At 39.2% G+C, this 23,609-nt stretch overlaps 1 protein-coding gene across 6 annotated transcripts in view; it reads right to left on the bottom strand.

The window, feature by feature from the left end:
- Window positions 1-4,770: 4,770 nt before the first annotated feature.
- The window catches only part of COBLL1 (cordon-bleu WH2 repeat protein like 1), a 101,814-nt gene continuing 82,975 nt past the window's right edge, over window positions 4,771-23,609 (bottom strand). For 4 of the 6 annotated variants that reach the window (XM_075829378.1, XM_075829379.1, XM_075829381.1 and 1 more), the window contains 7 exons: window positions 22,922-23,084; window positions 22,401-22,472; window positions 19,519-19,783; window positions 16,086-16,150; window positions 11,703-13,507; window positions 10,391-10,546; window positions 4,772-6,333 (listed from right to left, as the gene is read on the bottom strand). In XM_075829378.1, the coding sequence (XP_075685493.1) occupies window positions 6,247-6,333; window positions 10,391-10,546; window positions 11,703-13,507; window positions 16,086-16,150; window positions 19,519-19,783; window positions 22,401-22,472; window positions 22,922-23,084 (2,613 nt within the window). In that variant the 3' untranslated portion in view covers window positions 4,772-6,246. Of the gene's footprint in view, window positions 6,334-10,390; window positions 10,547-11,702; window positions 13,508-16,085; window positions 16,151-19,518; window positions 19,784-22,400; window positions 22,473-22,921; window positions 23,085-23,609 lie in introns of all 6 variants that reach the window. The other 2 variants (XM_075829380.1, XM_075829382.1) reach the window with 2 other exon arrangements.

Here is a 23,609-nt window from a genome sequence, read left to right on the forward strand (position 1 = left end):
ACTCGTTTATATTTATATTTGGGTTGGGCCCCTATCCGTGCAAAACCATACCCTTCCACGTATCTGGTGCTGTCTGAACCTATACAAGCTGACCAATCAGCGTCATACATTTATCTCCATTCATTTATTCTGCACATATGATCCTGCGTTGTTCACTATGTGCAGACACATACACACACATTATCGGTACTCAAGTGTCCTGATAATAAATATACATTACCTCCAGCCAGGACGTGATGTGTATTCAGAATCCTGACACTTCGCTAACGTTTGTGGTTGATTTACAGCACAGAAGGCGTAGTCTCGCTGTAAATGACAGTTTACAGCGTAATCTCGCGAGATTACGCCTGCTGTGCTGTAAATCAAACACAAACGTTAGCGAAATTTCAGGATTCTGAATACACATCACGTCCTGGCTGGAGGTAACGTCTATTCATTATCAGGACACTTGAGTAACGTTAATGTGTGTGTATGTGGCTGCACATAGTGAACAACGCAGGATCACTATGTGCAGAATAAATGAATGGAGAGAAGTGTATGACGCCGATTGGTCACTGATTGGTCAGCGTCATACACTTCTCTCCACACCGCCCACTTGGTCAAAAAGTAACACACGCCTAGTTGGGCATTAAGAAACTCATTAGCATAAAGCTAAAATAGGTCATAACTCCGTCAAAAATGATTGTTTTTCTAAATAAAAAACACTGCTGTAATCTACATTACAGCGCCGATCATATTATGAACAAGATAGGCCACTAATAATGTGGTGACAGAGCCTCTTTAACTAAATTAAAAAATAAAGGGGTTTCCCTACGAATAAAAATACATTTTAAACCAGCTCACAATGGTGGGCAGAAACATAAAAAGTCACACTCAACCAAACTATCCGCCACTGCTCTCATACCTATGGAAGTAGAGACCAGCAAGTGTGGGTACAGGATTGGTGTACGGAGTATGTTTTTTGTTTTTTTATCTGGGCACATCATTGTGAGTTAATTTAAAAAAAAAATTTTTTTTGCTGGACTACTCATTTAAGTATCAGGGAACCTAACTTTTGGAGATTCATTTATCTGCCCTTACTATATAAGCAAATTAGTCCTGTTATCTTAACCCCTTCAGGACGCAGCCCTTTTTCAAATTTTCACTTTTGTTTTTTTCTCCCCACCTTTCAAAAGCTATATATTTTTTTATTTTTCCGTCTATATCGCTATACGAGGGCTTGTTTTTTCCAGGACAAGTTGTAGTTTTCATGGTACCATTTATTGTACTGCATAATGTACTGGGAAGCTGAAAAAAAATTATTTGTGGGGTGAAAGGGGCAAAAAACAGCGATTACATCATATTTTGGGGGGTTTGTTTTTACAGCGTCCATCAGTCGGTAAAAACTACATATTCACCTTATTCTACGGGTTGATTTGATTGCGGCGATACCAAATTTATATGTTTTGTTTTCTGTTTTACCACTTTTAAAAAAATAAAACCATTTGCTAAATTACAAAAAAACTTGTGTGTCGCCATATCTTTTTTATTTTTCCATCAATTTAGCGATGTGAGGGCTTAAGTTTTGCGGGCCAAGCTGTAGTTTTCACTGTTATCATCGTGGGGTATATGCGACTTTTTGATAATTTTCTATTTCATTTTTTTGGAGCGCTAAGGTGAACAAAAAAACAGCAATTTGCGTGTTTTATATATATATATTTTACACAGCATTCACCGAGCGGGTTAAATATCACTATATTGTGATAGTTCGGACTTTTACGGATGCGGCGATACCAGTTATGTTAACTTTTATTTTTTTTAACATTGATTTAGGGGGAAAATGTGAAAAGATTCAGAAGTGTCAGGATTCTGAATACACATGATGTCCAGGCTGGAGGTCATGTATATTCATTATCAGGACACTTGATTAACGTTAATGTCTGTGTATGTGGCTGCACATCGTGTTCTAGTAAGAACGCGATGCTGCTGTGTAAATGAATGGGGAGAAGTGTATGACGCGGATTGGTCACTGATTGGTCAGCGTCATACACTCCTCTGTACAACGCCCACTTGGTCGAAAGTAAAAACACGCCCACTTGGGCATTAAGTAACTCATTAGCATAAAGCTAAAAATCTCTAATAAAGTGGTTTAAAATAGAAATAGCAGAGGAAATATGGTCCAGCGCTTGGGTAGAAGTAAAATAGAAAAAATATTTTTCCAAGTTTAATTAAATTGCGTTAAAAAGTCCATTGTAGTATGGTCTACACTACAGCCAAGTCTAAGGACGTTGCCTCGTCCGAAACGCGTAGGCTAACAGGATCATTTCTTTCCTACTATTCACACACCGAGACCATACTACAATGGACTTTTTAACGCAATTTAATTAAACTTGGAAAAATATTTTTTCTATTTTACTTCTACCCAAGCGCTGGACCATATTTCCTCTGCTATTTCTGTTCCTGCATCGTGTGCCGACACGAAAAAGATCCAGGCGCTGACAGCGACACTCAATCTTTGTGTCAGGTGAGCTGGAGGATTTCTCCCTTTGTTTCCTACTACTGGTTTAAAATAGATCGTTTTTCTAAATAAAAAGCATTACTGTCACCTACATTACAGCGCCAATCTCCTTATATAGGAGATAGGGCACTTATAATGTGGTGACAGAGCCTCTTTAACAAACTGCACCCTTTTATAACACCCCTGCTAAACATATAGAGAACCAATATGTAAAAGGTGGAATAACTTTCTGCTAGATTGTTTCAAGATGTTTTTTATTTCATGAGCGTGTAGAAGTTTACACAGGGTTTTTTTTTTGTTTTATTCAGATTTGTTGCTCAATTTACGGTCCTTAAAACTGAGTATTTTTACTTAGAGTACATTATCAATACGTCATGAGAAGGTTTTGATCATTCAATGTATACAGCAGTATAGCTATTGCTAATAAATGTAATAACAATACAAAATATAATATACAAAAATGTGACCGATTCTAAGTTGCCGCAGAATTCAGCACATTACGGCTACCGCCTGCTAGCTCTGATTAGTCAGTCGGTATATAAGATATTCACTAATTGCTGCCATTGTATCTGCTACAAAGCCTATGTTCCCAGAATGTTGTATCATGAGTTTTCCAAGCAAACCCATGTTTACAGAACACCGAACCTAATTATAGCAGTAGAGACAAGATATCAAGTCAATGCCAATTTAATATAAACATTAAGTAAGCAATTCCCAAGAGAATACAAAACCAACATGTAACATAGCAACCGGCAGGCGAGGGTTGCAGCTCTCCACCAATTAACTACTACACGGCCTTAATTATTGAGACGTTTTCTTATAATGAACTGACATACAACAGATTTCTTTTAGTTGCACTTTAAGACCTGGTCTAAAGAGATATACAGTAGTAGTAGTAGTAGCTTTTGTTGCTTTTAAGTTAAAGTTGAACTCCAACCTGCCAGCTTTACAAGCCAATCCAAAATGGATTATTTATATCATAATCTATATATTCATGTGTCAATTCACAACAAACAGTGGAAGTCCAGAACCATGACAACTGGAAACACAATATACCATTTATTGCATTTAATAGTATTTTCATCCATCAGCTTTATCCTATTATAGTGGAGTCTTTCAATCCATTTGACAAAAGTGAAAAATAATGGCCGCCATTGCAGTTCCCAGAGGCAGCGGTGTAGCGTTGGAGGGTTCAATTCTTGGATATTTACGGTGACCCAAGTGGGGAGGAGAGCAGAACGCTTGAAAGTCAGGGAGTTCCAATACAGATCTACATCTCTACCCAAAGGGGTTTGACACAGTTTTCTCAGACTATTGAATGACAAATTGCATAGTTTTGCAATGGATAGGGGCCATAGCTATAATACCATAAATCCTTCTGACAGAGTTAAATCAAATTAAAAAGTATAATCTCTGTATCTGTAACATAACTTCTGGTTAGTGAATTAGGAAGGAGAGGACTGGAGCAAAAAAAACAACGCTTTGAAGAGAAAGACTTTATGAAAGGTAATGCACATGAAGATCTAAAGGCACGGTGTAGATTGCGTTTCGCATTAGAGGTACACTTTAAAAGGCTATTCGGCTATGTACACCTTTGGGGTCTTTTTTTTAATTGAATTTAGTGAGTAAATCACTTTTGTAATGTACTTTAAAAAAAAATTAAAATCAGTTTCTCTTTTGCAGCTTCTATGTATCACAGTACGTAGAATGCCGTTCGGAGCCAAATCCGTCAGTGAGATGCATTGACGGCTCGGCAGACAGAGGTTCTGTGTGCTCCTGAGCAATTTTCTAAGCTTCTGAGCAATTTTCTATGCTAATGTCTGGAGCTTAAAAAATTGCTCAGGAGCACACACAGGTACTGTCAATGCATCTCGCTTACAGATTAACGCCAGATTGAACTACTTTTGCCATAAAAAATAGCGGAAGGCATGGCGGAAACGGCAATGGTAAATGGAGCCTTAAACAGCTATGGTCAACATTCAATGGGAACCAATAATGAGTTCTAATGAGCTCTATATAAAAATTATAAATATTGTAAAAGTATAGACACTTCACAATTAAAACAATATTCTATACTACAAAAAAATAAAAAATCTTAGTTGCAGTAAAGATTGATTTAATTAGGATTTCTTAAATTGACAAAGAACTGTGATTTATTTCCTACAAAATAAAAATATAGAGGAAAGTTGGAAAGGTAATTTAGTGAAGGAAGAGAAATACATTCATTTGAACAAATAAGCCAAATGTGGAAATAACTTATAAACACAGCAAAATCAAAAAATATTAGGTCAGTGACAAAAAAAATATTCTATATATTGTGGCATATGTTAAAAACAAGAAATAACATCTAATACATACTGAACAGCTAAAACTTTTTATTTGGCAGTGGAAGATACAGTGTGAATTTATGTATGTAGATATGGTTGACGGTAATACAAAAGTAGTGAACATTTTTTAAAGCTCATGTTTTTTTTTCAATCGCTTCTTCGCCTATGTTTATGTAGGAAAATCTGATTAATAATGCAGAATAAGAGGAGATCTGCCGAGCTACTTTTCTTTCAGCATTGTGAACATCCACTTTGAGCTTAAAAGGGGTTTTCCAGGAGATATATATATTTTATATATTTTTATTTTTTAAAGCCCTCTTGTTCTTCAAAAATGTTTGCAAAAAAAAAACCCTTCCCTTTCTGTGGTGCCCTTAAAATGAGAGCTGCAACATCTAAAAATTGCAGCAGCATTGAAGTCCATACATGGCCTCTCTTCCTCTAACAGTCTGTGCAAGATACGGGGCACCCATACAATTTACTTACATGGTACTGAATAGCCCTATTATTCTTCAACAATAAGAGGGCTAAATAAAATATATATATATTCTGAAGAACCCCTTTAAGCTGGCCGTATGCATGAGCTAGCTATCGCCAAAGTGCTTGTTTGAACAACCGATCCCAGAAATATACGTGCATTTAGCGGACATTTATAACGTACATGGCCAGTCATTTGAGCCTGCTGGTTTACTAGGGATACACGGTCTAAATTCTAGGGTATTCTATACATGGTTGTCAGGCACCGTGTCCATAGCAACCAGTCTGTCTCAGATTGCTCAGGTCTTCAGCTTAAAGCTAGAATGGAGCGTTTTATAGATTTAGTAGTATTGCATTTTAACATCTTACTGCCAAATTAGTCAGATTTTTCAAATAATAAATTTAGGCGAAGAACCTTGATAACATTTGTCAAAAAGCAATACATATAAAAAAAAGAAGCAGTAGATTTATGGTCAAGGTAACAGATACAGTAACATTTTAATCAAAATTAAAGTCAATACTGCTAGTAGCAGATTTATTTAAATTATTTCTAGAGCAATGAGGCAATATTGGCAGTTCTATACAGTAAATTTAAGTAATCAACATTGCTTAAGATTCATTACATCATGTTCAGAAAAAAAAAAGTTGCAGCATGTGAATTTACAAAATAAACAGAAAATAATAAACTTCCTATAGATCTTAGTTTTGGGTTATATTTCATTTGTAAAGGTCTACAATTATAGAAAAGGCAGGCCACAAACTTAAGTTAATTACAAAATCCCCAAAAAATATATTTTCTTTTCTTAAACTTTCCTGCGAAAGTCACAATGAAAATGCATATTATTTTAATATATTAATATATACTTTAATTTAAGTCCACATTTTTACACAACTATTAACCAGGTATGTGGAAGTCGATATAAACATTGCTGATCTTTGGCACAATAGTTAGTCATCTGGTAGTGTTTCTGAGAAAACCGGATGACTGATTCGGGATTTTCCATTAATAGAAATAGAACTTGAGCGGATCGTGATCTAGAAGATGAAGAAGAGAAAAGATAAGTTTACAATAGTGGTAGACAGTAGTGTTGAAGGAAAGGATACCAGATACTTGCAGGGCTATCCTTCAAAGCAACTAAAGCAGCTTTCTACAAATGTGAATGGAGAAACAAGCTTTACGCCCTAGTCCTCTGTATCCTCAGTTGAGGACCATGCTTGGACTCCATAGCAGACAGAGCAACCAAAGTCCATCTTTTTTTCCACCTCTTCTTCAGGAGTAACGAAGGAAAATATTTTATGGTAGATGGGGCAAGCTGTCCTATTAAAGTAATGTGACTAAAAATAATCTGAGTGAAGATAATCTTGTAGGTTTGCCCACTGTCAGATCTAAAACCACACAAATCACAATGACCTGGGCCACCATCACAGAGTGCCAAATTGGAAACTAATGGCTACATCATCAATTTATTCCCATTAGTAAAACAAAAAGTCATAGGAGTCCTTGTAGCGGTAGTAGGACCAACCTGAAAAAGTGCTATTTTAAAGTTAAGCTCCACTTTTAACAGAGGTTTATAAAGGCAGAAAATCTAGCATATGTCCGTTCGCTTTCTTTTTGTTTATGTATGTTTTAACTATATACTGTATAGAAAGGAACACCTGTAAGCTATCAACAAACGTTAAAACTGCTGTTGATGGATCCTAGAATTGCTTTTTTCTTGAAAGTGGCTTGACGATGATATTCATACATGAACATGCATATATTCTGATAAACATATGAATACCTAATACTTGAAATCACTATTTATGAGCATGCTATATTAATGAGGTGTTAAATGGAGACAAATAATAAGAACATATCTATCAACAGCAACTTCTTGACAGTTTCCAGGTTAAGGGCAGATTTTATTTTCAATACAGCACAGTAAAAAATAAATACATAAACAAGGCAAACCATAATAAATACATATTCAAGTTTATTTCCATATTATCAAGTGATGGCCTATTGCTAGGATATGCAATCAATTTATGATTGAAGTGGGGTGGTTTTTGGGACCCAACACGATCCGGTCAATGAAAGGACCGTACCGCTGCTTCAGTGTTGTGGCCCCTTGACTGTTTTTCCTTGCACAGCAGCGCCCCAGACACCCGCTGTGCAGGGATCTGCAGCACGACTGCATTGAAGTTAACAGGGTTGGCTGCAGTTCCCTGCACAGACGGGTGGCGGGTAGCGTCGGTGTGCAGGGAAAACTTAGAAAGGGAGTGCCAAATCAGTGCCGCAGCGCCTCCTTGTTTAGGATTGTGGGTGTCAGAGAGACCAGTAGTAATAACCCTTTAAGGTACTATATATTAAACTAAAATAACAATGAGAGAAGATATAGCATTGCTATCTCTTGTATAACCTACTAGATGAAGCAGAGGCGAGTTTATGATTTTGCAAAGCTCATCATGATGTGTCATCTACGGCTTTATACAGAGACTCAATATAGTGCACAAATGATAAATCCCCAAAGTTAAATTGCATCGAAAAAATGTCCTCCTATTATAAAACTAATGTTCCTCTGAGCCCATATATTACCTATAAAATGAGTTTGTAAATTCATATTTTAAAAAGTTACCAGGTCAGTATTACAATTACATATGAAACGCTGGTGTCAGGAGGGAACACAACTTAACAAGCCACATACCTTTCCAATGTGTTGGGTTAGTAAACAAGAATAAAAAATGGTTCAGAAATGTGAAAAGTCAAATTCCACCAAGCATAGGTAATGTAAAGTTCATATTTAATTAAAAAGCACTGAGGATTATGTGTGACATTTAAATACTTGTCTGCTCACAAGACCCGCAGAACATTGGGCTTGACATTAGTGGAAGGCAATGCAGACCAAAGTGAACTATTTTTCATTTAAGGTATAAAAATTAGTGGGGGCTATTTATCAAGCCGCTGAGAGGTTTATGCATCATAATTGGTCATAGGTCCCTGTGAGCTTACTGATAATTGAGACATTAACCCTCTACCACACAGCACCAGAAACTGCAGGTGAATTCATCTTAACTAATGACCAAGACGGAGCGTATAGCCTAGAGGATACAGGGAGTGCAGCTAGAGAGGAAGTTAACTAAGCTGGGTGCTGAATTGGGTGCCAAAATGTAACAGCCCTGTAAACTGCACGTCTCTGAGGCAAGAGGTGCTGCAGCTTCAGTTCTTTGAAAACCAGCAGAGCCGAGTGGAGAAAGGAGCGCTGATGATTAACCAACATTCTGCTAAGCACTTTGGCCCATATTTACTAAGACTGGCGTTTTTTTACGTCAATCTAACTAAAGGAGGTAGTGACAAATTTATAAAAGGTGCGCCCCAAAATAGAATAGGATATTCGATATTCCAGATCATAAACTTGGTTCAAACTCCATCTCCTTTGGGGACCACAACCACTTCTTGTCGCTCTCGCCAAATAAAAGTTGCAAATTTTGCCGCTACATGATATCCTGCGACATAGTAGCGGCACAGTACACTCCAAGACCTGGTGTACACTGCTTAATTAACGTGGGACTTTGTTTCTTCTGTGTCTATGATACGCTTCCTAGACTGGTTATTGCTCTCTATAGTCTAGGTCTAGTGTAGGTTTAGCCTATTGATTCACAACCTTAATACGACTGGAAAACTCTTGAAAAAGGTTTCCGCTCCTGAGGAACCCTTACTCACATTCATACCCCTTAAAAAGTTTAGTGTAAGGATGGGGTAAATGCATTCTATACTCTGGCCAAGATCGGACGACTGCTTTGCCTGCCCCCATGCCAAGCATCCTTTTGCCATCCCTAATGTAATAGTGACAGGTCTTGCTGCTGGAAAAAACAAGCACACTCCTTTCATAAAATCTTCCCTCTATGCAAATTCCTAAAATAAGGATGCAAAGTCCTAATGTCCAGGAAAGCCTTCAGGTCCAAACATAACCGACTTTTTGGAAAAAGAAGACAACATCCACACAGGTGTAGAAATATATAAAAAGGGTATTTATTCCAGTATTACAAAAAAAGCTGCAACATTTCAACCCACACATGGGTCTTTTTCAGGTGTTGCTGTTGTCGATTTCAGAGGAACCCCTAACAAGGTTCTAAGGAAACTTGGAAAAGCCCTCAGTGGGAAACATTGCCTTATTCTGGTCTCCAATGAAGTGAGCAAATAACACAAGCAAAAAGTTCTAGCTTATCTCTGACCCAAGTACACGGAAACTTTGTTTAAAGTGACCCACCGGTCCCAGTTAAATATTATAAATGTGGTGGGGTATATGGAGTTATATTACCCGGTGCTCTCCAGTTGAGCCCCTCTACAGTGGATCCGCCGCCTTGGGGTCTCCTCTGTGTTGTCCCAAAATGACCACAGCACTTCATAGACTGAGTCTTACACACTCCCTTTGTTCTCGGATTGGCCAGAACTGCTCTTGTGAGCAGCTCTGGCCAATCAGAGAACAGTGGGAGTGTTTTAGACTCGTAGTCTAATAAGTGCTGCAGCCACGTTGGGACAACACAGAGGGGACCCCAAAGCGGCGGATCCACGGAAGAGGGACACAGCAACTGGAAGGCACCAGGTAGTATAACTCGATATACACCATCATATTTAAAATGTTGTTGCGGGACCGAAAGGTCGCTTTAGGTATTTTAAATGACAATGGCTTCCATTGAAAGGCATAGGTCACACAATATGTGCTTATTACGGCCGCAATGGATGCAAAAAGTCCACTGACTAGAAGGCTTGCATGGAATTAAAGCAGAAATTGATAAATGATGATCATATAAAAATGACATCAACTCTAATGGTAGCAAAACTCAAGGAAAAAACTTAAGGAAACTCGAGGTAACGCAAGGAAAAAATATGTTGTGTGACTTTAAACACAACAAAATTGTGAGACCAACTTGTCACCTTGATTTAGTTACAGAGGTCTAGTTTTTCTAGTGGTTTAAAATATTAGTACTGTTCATGTTTTTCCCTGTAAAGCCTGTGACTGTTTATGAGATTCATGGTAAATTCTCTCAAATCTACTAAGTTGAAGTTTTTTACATGAAAACTCTGAATTTCTGCACTTTCTAACACACTCACCCTTTTCAGGTTGGCAGCCGCCTGTCCCGAACGTATGGCAGCCAGGATGTCCTGGTGGAGTTGTTCTGGATCAGAACTTTGAAAAGATACTGTGGACTTTTTTTCAGGAACGGGAGGAGGACTATGCACTCTGTATTTTAGTTCAGGGGTTAGTGTCTACAAAACAAAAAAGTTATTTCTGTGACCACATTCTCAGGGTTAAGCAGATTAATTACAAAATTAATATGACACACAAGTGTAGTATTCCATACAAAGATTAATCTGAACACATATTAAAGGGTCATATCCAATTTCAGCCCACCCCAAATCCTTCACATCTCTATCTATAGTACATCTAAAAGATAAATCGGGAAATTTGATGGATCAGTGGGCTGCAACAATGGAAGATCTGCCTCCTCCCGCCCCCCTCACCATTGACTTATGGCCACTGTATATACATGGCGGTCATCGTTCAAGGTGAAGGTTTAGGCACATAGTACAGTGGTGCTGTCCCTTTATATCCGGCTTTTATATAGGGCAGCGTATTATGGTGACAGATCAGCTGTAATTGTGGTCCTTATATAAAGAAGACCAAAACACACAACTAAGAAAAATATAATGGGCTGATAACTTGTGAGGACTAATATTCCACACGGGAAAAAAATACAATTGTGGTGTTGTCCATGAGAACAGATGCTTATTTTCACTTCTACCCTTCACCAGAAAAACGAATGTATCTTATTTGTACTACTTTTTGGAGAAGACCCTCATCGTCTCTAGAGCTGCTATATTGTAATTTACCCGTTCCAACCAGTCCCGAATATGGTAGATAGGTAAGGAAAGTGGTTGTGGTCAATTCTGTAAATTACTATAGTATATAATAGTTGTTTAATGGAAACGACACTTTAATAGCAACATTAATAAAGCGTCATAAACTGAACATATCAATTAAATACAATCCGTTAATTACATACAATTTAAGATTATTACATATACATAGCGCTGTTCGATATTCACGTTTGGCAATCACGTGGGGAATCAAGTGCATGCTTCTCATCCTGTTCCCCGACTATTGCACTAGAGCTGTGGACCTAGTATCATTTGAAAGCTTCTGGGCATGCTTAAGATACCTACGATCGAAGCTCTTTTTCTTCTAAATTTTAGTTGTGGCAAGCGCTAAGAGTCATGACATATGAACTTGACAGTGAAAGGGTTAAACCAATATCAAAAGAAACTAGAAATCAAATTAATAATTGAAAATCAAAAGTGATATTAGTTATTTTCACCGAATGAATATTAAAGATTCACTCTCGCGTTTTTATGTAGCCATTACCTTATATTCGGTCTGTTCCTTTGGAATGACGTGGAATACTGGAAAATCCTTTTTTATTTCACTTGGAGAAGTAACTGGAGACCAACCAATGGGAGCATCCACGTTAAAAGATTTGGTAGGCGAAATGCCAGAACTGAACGATTGAGACCGTTTAACTATTGATGTTACAGAGGATGGAAAAGAATTAGAGTGTGAACTTAGAAATGGTCTTGGGGTGACAAAGTTGCTTAATTTTGGTAGAGTTAATGGTGGTTTCTGACTAGTAGGAGAGATCACAGATTGTACAGTTTTGCTAGATGTAGTAGAAACGACTTCAGGTTTCCATTCATTTTGCACAATTGGAAATGGCTTCTCAGTAGTGGAGACCTCAGGCACCACATTCCTGGTTTCCAAAAGTTTTTGTTCCAGCATTAACACATGAGGTCTTTTCTCTTCACTTGACTCAACCACTCGGTGTTGGAAAGACATTTCATTTGACAATTCCCTTTGTTTCGAATCTTTTTCAGTGGAAGTTTGTGAGACAACGACATGGTTTCCAACTTCTGAGTGCACTTCAGAAATGGTTCCAAGACCAACAATTTTATTTTCACTATATATTTTTGGTAAGGGTGACTTGTCTTCCTGTAATTTCTCCTCCAGCTTAGGAGGGAAATTTAATACATTCACTCTAGAAGGAAGAGTTCTTATGGTTATCTGTGTAGCCTCGTTTCCTAAGTCTTTCATTTTAACAGTACTGTTTGAAGTATTAGCAGATGTTTTTGCCTTGGCAATAGCCGATGTCACATACATGCTTGAAGCTCTCCTTTGCATCTGTAGGTAGAAAGAACTTGGACCTTTTACTGGGCTTGTAGCATTTGGCTTTGGTTTGACCTCAGGAGGAGATATTTTATCAGACGTTAAAATAGAGGCAGAGGATGAACTTCTTGAAAGTGCAAAATGTTCTTTTAGACTTTGCTCAGCAGTAGTTTTAGAAACCATTCTCTGTGTGTTGACGTTTGATCCTTGTCGGAATTGATCACCATCGTTGACCACTGAAGGTCGTTCACTTTTTTCATGAGTTAGTCCATAATGAAGGGCATTGTTGCTATTTGTAACAGTATGACTAGTCTCTTGCTCGTTCTCAGATGGACAGACAGACTTCCCTACTTCTTGTGAATCTTCATGATCTACATACTTTTCTACATCAAATGATCTTTGGGGTATAATTTTGTAAGTAGTCATCCCAAACTTGGGGAGATAGTCTCTTGTGATCTCATTTGAAGGCTTAAGCTTGGGGTCAGAATGTTGTCGATATAAAGGAAATGTTTTGGACTGTGAACTTTCATCAATGTTCTCCTGGACACTTACAGTCTGAGTTTGGACACTTTCTCTAACATTGCTTACAAGTTCTGGCTTATTTTGATCTTTTCCTGTTAGAACCACCTGCGGCTCAGTGAATTGTGTCAGATTACTTCCATGACCATTGAATTCATGTTGGACTATGTCTGCCAAAGTATTAACCTGAGAATGTGCGATTTCCTTGGCGGTGGTGACCTCCACATCGTTGTCAAAATGAACAGTCTGAACAGCTGAATCCTGCATTTTTCGCTTTTCCCTAATGGTTTGCTTAAGCCTTGAATCCACATTAGTCCCAGTCAGATTAATATGGCCAGTGTCTTCAGTAACAATGTCTGTAGTGTCAGTGGGCTTTATACATGGAAGAGTCTGAGAGGCCTGTTCTGCTACTACAACTTTAATATCAAACATTTGATGGTTTTCCAGTTCGCTGGTTGGAGTTGGAGTTGAAGTCCTATTTTCACTTTCACCTAAAGAAATTTAAAAAAGAAAAGACTTAAATGGACTAATACTGAATAAAAATAATGTAGAATCTCTATGAACTTGAATCCGTACAGAAGAATTAGGTTTTATATGCAAATTATTAGTGAACGTCTTTAGCAGGAAGTTTAGAATCTTAAAGGGTCTTCCAACTAAGCACATTTATCACCTATCCACAGTATAGGTATAAGTGTATGAGCGCTGGGGGCCCCACCAATCACTAGTGTGACCCCATAGACATTGAATGGAGCGCCAGCGCACATGCGTGACCTCGGCTCCATTCAAAATCCTCATGTGAGGAGGAACGGAGGTGGGGACCCCCATTCTAGTGATCTGTAGGGATCCCAGCGGTGAGGACCACAGTGATCATACAATTATCACCTACCTATCTTGTGGATAGTTGATAAATGTTCTTAGTGGGAAAACTCCTTTATGTCATCATCTTCTGTCATGTTGTCAGAAAAAAATGTATGTATAATATTTCTTAGTAATAGCAGTAGCAATGAAATACGTCCGGTGACCAATATGACCACTAGTACAGCACCCACAGGAGTTGTCACTCCATTAAGTTAGATTCCTCAATAACAAATATTCTTAGTAACAGACTGATATGCATGTTGGAATATAAAACTGTCTAAGGCTCCGTTCACACGTTCAGGATTTCACATGGATTTCATGCCGAAATCCGTCCCCATTTATTTCAATGGGAAATCTGCGTCTGTGTGTAGACGTGGTGGAAAGCCAGCATATTAGGAGCATAAATCCAAGATAAGCCTCAAAATTTCTGCCATGAATCCTGAAGTACACACAGGTCGGATTTGTCTATGTGTGGACATAGCCAAAATAGACAGTTTTGCTGTTAGGGTGTCAAATTAAGCTACGTGATAATCACAGTGACCACTGCAGTGGAGGTGGAATTGGTTCTCACACAGCTATCCCTGAAACAAATGTAACTAAGAAACAGCTCACAAATGTTGTAATTTCTAGCACATCACAATCATATCAAAAGTGTCTATTTTTGGGCAAAATAAACCCTCTAAATAGAGGTGGTGAAAATGATCTGACAATCATTTTCCCTTAGAAGGGTTTCTCAAAAATAAGTTGATTAGTGGGTGTCCCACTGCTAGGACACCAGATCCACAGCAAATATCGTTAATCTACTGGAAAATCTGGCTACAAGTGTTCAATTCTTCTGCAGCACCCCCACAGGGTAAATTAAGCATTACATAGTGTCCATTGAAATCAATGGTCTTTCCTGGTAATGCACAGGCGGATTCCTCCAGAAAGAGAGAGATGCTCTTTGTAGCTGCTCTTCGCTCCAGCTAATTGTTGGAGGTCTCGAATGAGGGACAGCTTTTAATTATCTCAGAATGTGCTAATAAGGTATTTGGGTTTTCTAAACCAGATTTCCATTTTAGGTAAACCTTCATTACATAACATACATGATATGAAAATGCAATACCCCTTTAAGTCAATATAATCACAATACAATTACCCATCTCTGTAAGAATCTGTAATAATAAATTGTTACTGGAAAAAAACAAAAAAAAGTGCCAAGTCCCCACTCCATGGTTTCAGAAATATAGAAGTAATGTTCACAATCTACCGTAATTAGTTACTGAAAGCATCATAGCGTGTGACTAATTCATAAAATAGTAACGTCATTTATATAGTCTCTTATTTTATAGCGCAGCTTGTCTTAATGATCTGTCGTGCTGTAGGGACCTTTACCACATATAGAGAAAAGAAAAAACCGAAGCGAAAATCCAATTTTCCATACGTCATCACGGAGGTGTCAGAGAAGGTTCTCTAGTCAGGCATATCGTACATAACACATGGAAAGTACATCTTGGAACGTTTACATAACTCACGTCAAAAGTGTCAAGTCTAAGACCTGGAATAACAACTTCATGTATTGTCCTTGCATTTTATATTAGTCTAGAGACTATTTCTAGTGAGAGCGTTAGTCCTGGATTAAAGAGAAAACTGCATCACAATGGCATTCTGGACACTACGTCCTCCGTTACATTGGTAAGCAGACATTTTCATCTACAAATGTTTTCCACGGTTAGGTCCTCTTCACACTGAGTTTTTTGCAGCGGAAATGGCGGCAAAAACCACAGCATAAAACGCCAGAAATTACCTCCTATTGATTTCAATGGGAGGCGGAGGCATTTCTTTTCCCGCGAGCAAAAAATAATTCTCGCGGGAAAAAGAAGCGACATGCCCTATCTTAAGGTGTTTTCCGTCTCAAAAAGCATAAAACGCTCGTGGATTTTCCCTCTGTCTGTTGAAGAAATAGCTAAAAAAAAAAAATGCAGCAAAAAACGTGTGCGGTGCAAAACCACTTAAAAAAAACAGGAGCTGTTTTTTCCAGGCAGAATTTTTTGCCTGCAAAAATCTGTGTGTGAACATACCCTTACAGTCCAGATCAACATGTAAACTGCTTAATAATAGAAACTAAATCCAATTTTGTTAACCAGGTGACATGAGGCCAAAGTTGAAAACTTCTGCTCTGCCACACAGTGTAGTATATGTGATTGCAGCCTCTATATTATGTATACTCACCAATCTTGTCATATTCCAGTGTTGTATTTTCAGTTACGGCTTCATCTTTTATAAAAAGACTTGACCTGTAAGACATTAAAATATTAGTTGTGGAAAAATACAAAGAATATACAGAAAAAGCCTAAAAATTTTCCATTTTAAGACAGCATTGCATGCACAGGAAAAAGAAGAGTCCTCCCGAAAGACTAGGCTATTCTCCCACATGGGGTACTTGGGCAGGGAGGAGTCTTTAGTGTGGGCACTCAGAGGTGGCACTTGGCCGGAGATGTTGTGCTGCTAAGTGGCAGTGAGTGGTCAAGAACACCATCTGAGGTTTGGGATGATGGTGAAGTCTGGGGTATGGTATCTTATGTCTTTATATATTGCACAAAACCTTCGCTGCTTTCGGTACAGTTTTCGTGCACCACTCATGAATCAAGGGTGGTTGGGGGGTGTAGTTTATATATAATTTAAAGGGGTTCTCCACTTTGGACAATCCCTACTTGTTCCTAGACAATAAGCCAAGCACAAAGTTTTCCTTTGATGGGATCCTTCAACGATTATTTGTAATCTGGGGGGAAACCTAGAAGTAAGTGTTTCATTTTCCTGCAGCGCCACCATAGTAGGAATAAAGCATTACACAGTGTCCATTCAGGTCAATGGGTCGTCTGTGTAATGCAGGACAGGACCGAACCTCCAGAGCAAGAGATACTGTTTGCAACCTGCTCTCCACTCTGAGCAAGAGATAAGGATTCTGATGAGGGGACCCGCTCTCTATTAACTCGACAACACCTTTAGGGGGTGGGGAATGTGTATAATAATTCGATGCCACCCACAAGTAATCTCTTAAAGGAGCACTCCACTTTTGTTTTTATTGCTCCCTCCATTTGTACATTTAGTGTTTCAGTGGGGTGCTGTGTGCATGAATACTTACCGATCCCCGCATCTAGTTGTTTTGGGGTCCAGCGCCGCTCACATGATCTTTCTTCTGAACTGTCTGGAATCGCCGTGCTTTTCAGAAAACCGGAAGTAAGGCTCTCAATGCATTCCTATGGAGCCTCGTTCTGGCTCTCATAGGAATGCATTGAGATTCTGAGTTCCGGTTTACTCAAAAGCAAAGTGATTCCAGACAGTTGAGAAGAAAGATCACGTGAGCAGCGCTGGACCCCAAAACAACTAGACGCGGGGATCGGTAAGTATTTCTGCACACAGCACAACACTGAAATACCAATGTACAAATTGAGGGTGCAATAAAAAAAAAAAGTGGACTGTTCCTTTAAGGCATGTATTAAGTAAACACAAAATCCCTTTACATACAACGTGTTTGTTGGTGTAACCAATGTGTCTATATGATGTCAGAAAAGACTAATAATTCTGGTCGTCTCTCCTGTGGAACACTGCACCCTGGTAGTTACACACATGCAACAACTTCATCACAACAGTACAAGTGGCAGCTCTTGCAGTTGATGTCTTTTCAGGGAACCCCTACAAGGTTCTAAAAAATCTCAGAGTCCGATGGATTATTTGTCTCTACACTGCACAAGGGATTTTAGTGTTAAGCTGGAAAGCTAGTCAGTCATCCATGTTAAAATGTCTCGTCACCATCTCTGAGACCATTTTCTAAATTGTTTGTTAGGCTGGGTTCACACTGAGGTTTTTGCAGGAGGAAAATCTGCCTCAAAATTCTTTTGAGGCAGATTTTCCTCTGCCTGCACGCCAATTTTCGCTGCGTTTTTCGCCCGCAGCCATTGAGCACCGCGGGCATAAAATGCCGCAAAATATGCTGCTTTCTCTGCCTCCCATTGATGTCAATGGGAGGTCAGAGGCGTAAATGCCCGAAGATAGGGCACGTCCCTTCTTTTTCCCGCGAGACAGTTTTTCTGCTCGCGGGAAAAAAAAATGCCTCCGCCTCCCATTGAAATCAATGGGAGGCATTTTCGGCTGTTTTTTGGCACGTTTTCCGAAGCGGTTTCCGCGTCAAAAAACTCTGTGTGAACTGGCCCTTAAAGAGCTTTTTCCCTAAAAAACAAACAAACACACACACACACACACACACACACACACACACACACACACACACACACACACCGATCAGCCATACAAGTTTCAGCTGACAAGCAAAATTAATAACATGGATTATCTCGTTATAATGGCACCTGACAAGGGGTGGGATATATTAGGCAGAAAAAGAACAGTCTGTTCTTGAAGTTCATGTGTTGGAAGCAGGAAAAATGGGCAGAAGTAAGCCTCAGAGTGACTTTGACAAGGGCCAATTGTGATGGCTAGATGACAGGTTCAGAGCACCTCCAAAATGACAAGTCTTGTGGGGTGTTCCCGGTATGCAGTAGTTAGTACCTACCAAAAGTGGTCCAAGAAAGGAGGACAGGTGAACCGGCGACAGGGTCATAGGTGCCCAATGCTCACTAATGCGCGTGGGAAAAGAAGGCTAACCCATCAAGTCTGATCCCACAAAAGAGCTATTGTAGCACAAAATGCTAAAAAAGTTACTACTGGTTATGAGGGAAAGGTGTCAGAACATCACAGAGCATCGCAGCGATCAGAGTGCCCATGCCAACCCCTGTCCACCACTGGAAGCGTCTACAATGGAGCACATAAGCATCAGAACTGGACAATGGAGTAATGGAAGAAGGTGCCTGGTCGGATGAATCATGTTTTCTTTATCATAATGTTGACTGCCGGGTGCGTGTGCATCGCTTACCTGGTGGAGAAGGCACCAGGATGCAATATGGGAAGAAGGCAAGCTGGCGGAGGCAGTGTGATCTTCTGGGCGATGTTCTGCTCGGAAATCTTGGGTCCTGGCTTTCATGTGGATGTTACTTCGCCACGTACCACCAAACTAAACATTGTTGCAGACTAAGTACACCCAATTACGGCAGCGGTATTGTTCAGGAACGGTTTGAGGAACATGAACCAAATTCCCCAGATCTCAATCTGATCGAGCATTTGTGGGATGTGCTGAAAAAAACAAGTCCAATCCATGGAGGCCGCACCCAACAACTGACAGGACTTAAAGAACCTATTGCTAATGTCTTGGTGCCAGATACCACAGGACACTTTAGGAGGTCTTTTGGCGTCTATACCTCAACAGGTCAGAACGGTTTTGGCGGCAGGAGGGATGTCTACACATTATTAGGTAGGATGTTTTAAGGTTATGGGTGATCGGTAATTGTCTATTTATGTTAGTATCAACATGGCCAACAAAACAGCTCCTACAGGGTTGTCATCCAGCTTTTCTAGTCTCCACAAAGGGAGACCAGGATACGTTGGAGTGGGAAATGTATCACTGCCTCACTAGGCAGATTATAGATAGTGTAATGGTGGCCATATTGGGTCATGTATGTTCTTCTGTACCAGAAATTTTAAACATGTTACAGACACACATACTTTGAACGACCGTAATAATAGGCATATGGCTTCATTATATGATACTTACGTTTCATTTGCAGTTATATCGTCTTGTGTAATCTTGGAAAAATCCTCCACATCAGAATTCAAAAAAGAAGTGTGTGTATCAGAAGCCGCGCTCTTATCCACGACTGCAGTTTTGGCATCTACATTTTCTTCAGTAGAAGATAATATCATTTCTGCCTTGGTAGAACCATTGACATTTTCTTGAGAGATGGATTCGGCTTCGTCCTTGAGAGAGACGCTCAATTCCTCCTTTTCCGCAATCTCTTGCAGCTCTGGTCCAGAGATTACTGTAATCAATAGAAAAAGGTAACCACACTACGACATTTAGAAGATAGGACATTTTTGCGTCATTTTTCCACAGGTGTAAACAATTTACGTTTTCATTCAGCATCTGAGAATTTGGTGCAAATATTATATAATGGTGAACACCTGCCAGATCTCATTGATCGACGTCAAGGACATGGAGCATTACATTAAAGAGCAGCAGCTATACGGGGAAAGACGTAACCGGCAACAAGGAAACAATGGCAAAATTAAAAAATATATTAGCCCATGTGAAACAATTTTTAGTGGTTATAAAGCCCCTTTAAAAAGTCACTGTCATCAGATCCCATAGAGCGTTAAACCAGCTGGCAAGCAAAAAGCGCATTGGGGGCGCTACACACCATATCGGCAGCATATATGTATCGCAAAGAGAGCCCTGTCAAACAGCGGTTGTCCTCCAACATTGTTGCCTAGAGGAAGACTATCCCCAATGGCAACTATTGGATACCTGTAAAGTCCGAAAGTCACAATTGAGCCCTACAGAAAGACTGTAGATGTGGTGTACTAGATAGTTTAAGGTGGATCTGTCAGCTGAATATGCTTTCCTAGGTAAGGGCAGAATATTACAGGGACAGATCCGTTCTCCTACTAGCCAATATGGCACAAAAATATGGTGCCATTTGACTAAAGAGCAATCAAAGAATACACCAGACTTCGATATGAGACTGGAGTATTCATGAGAAGAGCGCACCCCCCGCCCTCCCGGCAATCACCGACAAAAGGGCGAAGGGAGCGCACTCCTCATGAATACACCAGACTCATAACTATGAATCCAGGTATCCTTTAAACAAACTTTTATTCAATCGGCACAATATTTTTTTTTGTGCCGTTTTGGCTAAAAGGAGAACGGACCTGACCCTGTAATATGCTGAATTTACATAGGGCAGTATATTCAGCTGACAGATCCGCTCTAACCCTATGTGGGTGTCTGATAAATGCTCTTATTAAAAGTATCAGTCATCTCGTGACATTTGTGCTTTAAAAAAAATTAAAATAATTGGCTTTTCTGTCAGATTGTATTTAGTCTTTTCTAAGATATAACTGTATCTGGAAAGCGGTCTGACAACCTGACGTTATCGCTCATGCAGTTTTCCTTGATTCCAGAATGCCAAACTTGCCTAGATATGAAATTATGTATCTAATACTCCAGACGAAACGAGGAAAAAGCCGAATTTAATTTGAATGTACTTGATAGAAAGAAAGGACAATTCAAGGACTTCTATTTTCTATATAGGAGAAAAACCTCTAAACAAAATATTTGAATTATTGTGAATTTAGGGAAATTGCTTCACCATCTGTCCTGCAGCAGGTACAAAACAGAAATGTGGTTCTGAAAAAGGAAATTCAAATTCTTTATTTTGCACAGGAAATAGGTCTTTTTATTTCAGCTTGCAATTTTTGCTGCGGATTTGTAGCTTTTTTGCTGCAAATATTCCAACAATTTCAATTTGTTGCAGATGTTTACTTCTCCTTTGAACCAATGGGGAAAGTTTGGAAAAAAATTCAACGATTTCGCAGTATAAATTCACATGATGCGGATCAAAAATCTGCGCGGCAGATCAATTTATGCACGTTTTCTCGGCTGATATGTTTTCCACATCGTGTCGATGAGATTTGTTAAAATCTCATCCACTTTGCTGCTACTGTAATAAGGCTGCTGATTTTTCATCTGCAAATCTGGACAGAAAATTTTAAACTAATCTCCCCTGTGTGAACCTGGCCTAATCCTCAAATTTTTCCACAAAATATGTTAACCTTTAAAAATACATTTTAAATGCATCTCCCACAGATTCCAGCAGGTGTCGCTAGAAGACTATAGAAAGAATCAAAAGACAAAAAAAAACAAAAACAAAAAACATCAATGCATTTTCACAGCAAACATCAGCGTAACAAAAACTGTAAAATTAAGAGACGTTTCCCATAATATACTGCAACCTAACTTATTTAAAACACAAAACTAATTGGCCCATGCTGCAGAATAAAATATTACAAACTGACTAATGCTCCCCCTAGTGGCCAGTAAATCACCTTACCCAAACTGCAGGCCTCATGATGAGGATCATGATGTTAAAAATTTGCCCTGCTGCACTGTCTGGAAATTGTTCAGCAGGATGTGGATGAGATTTGTTTACATCTCATCCACATGGCTGGGACTGTAATCCGCAGATTTTCCGTGCACGGAAAATCGGCAGCATTTCCGTCTTTTGTGAATTCAGCCTTAAGCCCTGTTCACACTGAGCTTTTTGGAGCTGAATCCACGCCAAAAAATGTCTGAAATCGCCCCCCCCCCCTCCCTATTGGTTTCAATGGGAGGCAGAGGCATTTTTTTTCCCGGGCGGCTTTTAGCCACCTGTGGGGGAAAAACAGATCAAAATCTGAATTTTTTTTTCTGCCTGCAAAAAACTCAGTGTGACCAGGGCCTACTTTTTAAAAAAAATTGCTTTTCTGGACTCCTGAATGGCAAATCTGCGTAATTACTTTGTACTAAATCCCATGTTTTCGTTTTTCTGCATAGGCAGGCGCAGTGGTAAGAGAAAGCGGATGGTCATATTGGTAGAATGAGTAAAAAATACTTTATACCGGTTGTAGACGTCACGTGAAAAATATGGACATCATCTGAAGAGTTCTCGTAATTTATTTCTTCTGCAACTCCTGGCCAAAAAAAAAAGAAGTATTACATTAACCCTCTGGTTGATAGTCTATAAACTACAAAGAAATTCTGAGGTTTAATGAACCAAACCTGTGGTTTAGGCTGCTGTTCGTTCTCTCCCTCCCTCATGCTTTATACTGCAGCTCTTTGTGGTTCGATTGACTGTGAAATCAGCTAATTTGAAGTTGGGCTCATGCGGATACTCAGCAGCCAATCTGACCACACAGAGCTGCAGTACAAAACATGAGATGGGGATTAGAACAAGGACAGAATTATTACAACTACAACCAACTAAACCATCTTTGAGAATAAGAAGGCTCTTAGGTAATTGTCATACACACGGATGATTAAAATGAGTAGCCCCAGTCAGGGGGAGTTTGGTAATAAAATAAAATCACGACTAAATGTTATTTTCAGGATGTAATATTGGGTCTGAAACAAAGACTATTACCAATGGTGTTACAGTTCTCGTCATTGATCTCCGAGAGTGTTTTTGAAGTTGGTGACGGGGGCAGAGGGGCCTTCCGCTTTGTTCTTCTTAGGGAAGAGTTAAAGGAAGATGTCTCGTTGTGCTGGAAAGAGCCGGTTCTAGATCGGTCAAATCCTGTTAATACCTGGAAAGAAGCATAACAAATGGAGTTTATTGGGAAGAATAGCAGTAAATTCAATCTTTTCACAGGGTTTAAGATGCTGCGTTTTTAAATTTGTCTTGTACCATTGAATGGAGTAAAGAAGTTTCCTTCTACCGTACAGTACAAATCTACATGGTCTTTACTGGCACTTATGTTTAATTGTGCGGCTTTCTTACCACTGTTGAATTCATCCTGTACTGTTCAATTACAGTAAAACTTAATACCCATGTACTTATTATCAGTTATTAATGCAATGCTGACAAAACAGCAAAAACATCATAATAGAATAAAGAATAACAATAATAAAAAATATGCTTACCAATAACACCAGGGGTGGGCACTTTTCCACTTAAAGGGTAACTAAACTTTCAACAAACTTCTGATATGCCATAGTAACATGTCAGAAGTTTTGATTGTTGGGGGGTCTGACCATTGAGACCCCCACCAATCGCTAAAACGAAGAGGTAGAAGTACTGGTGTGAGCGCTGAGCCGTTTAGTTTCTGTTC

The sequence above is a fragment of the Rhinoderma darwinii genome, chromosome 6 (assembly GCF_050947455.1).
Source record: "Rhinoderma darwinii isolate aRhiDar2 chromosome 6, aRhiDar2.hap1, whole genome shotgun sequence".
In the NCBI taxonomy this organism is placed as follows: Eukaryota; Metazoa; Chordata; class Amphibia; order Anura; family Rhinodermatidae; genus Rhinoderma; species Rhinoderma darwinii.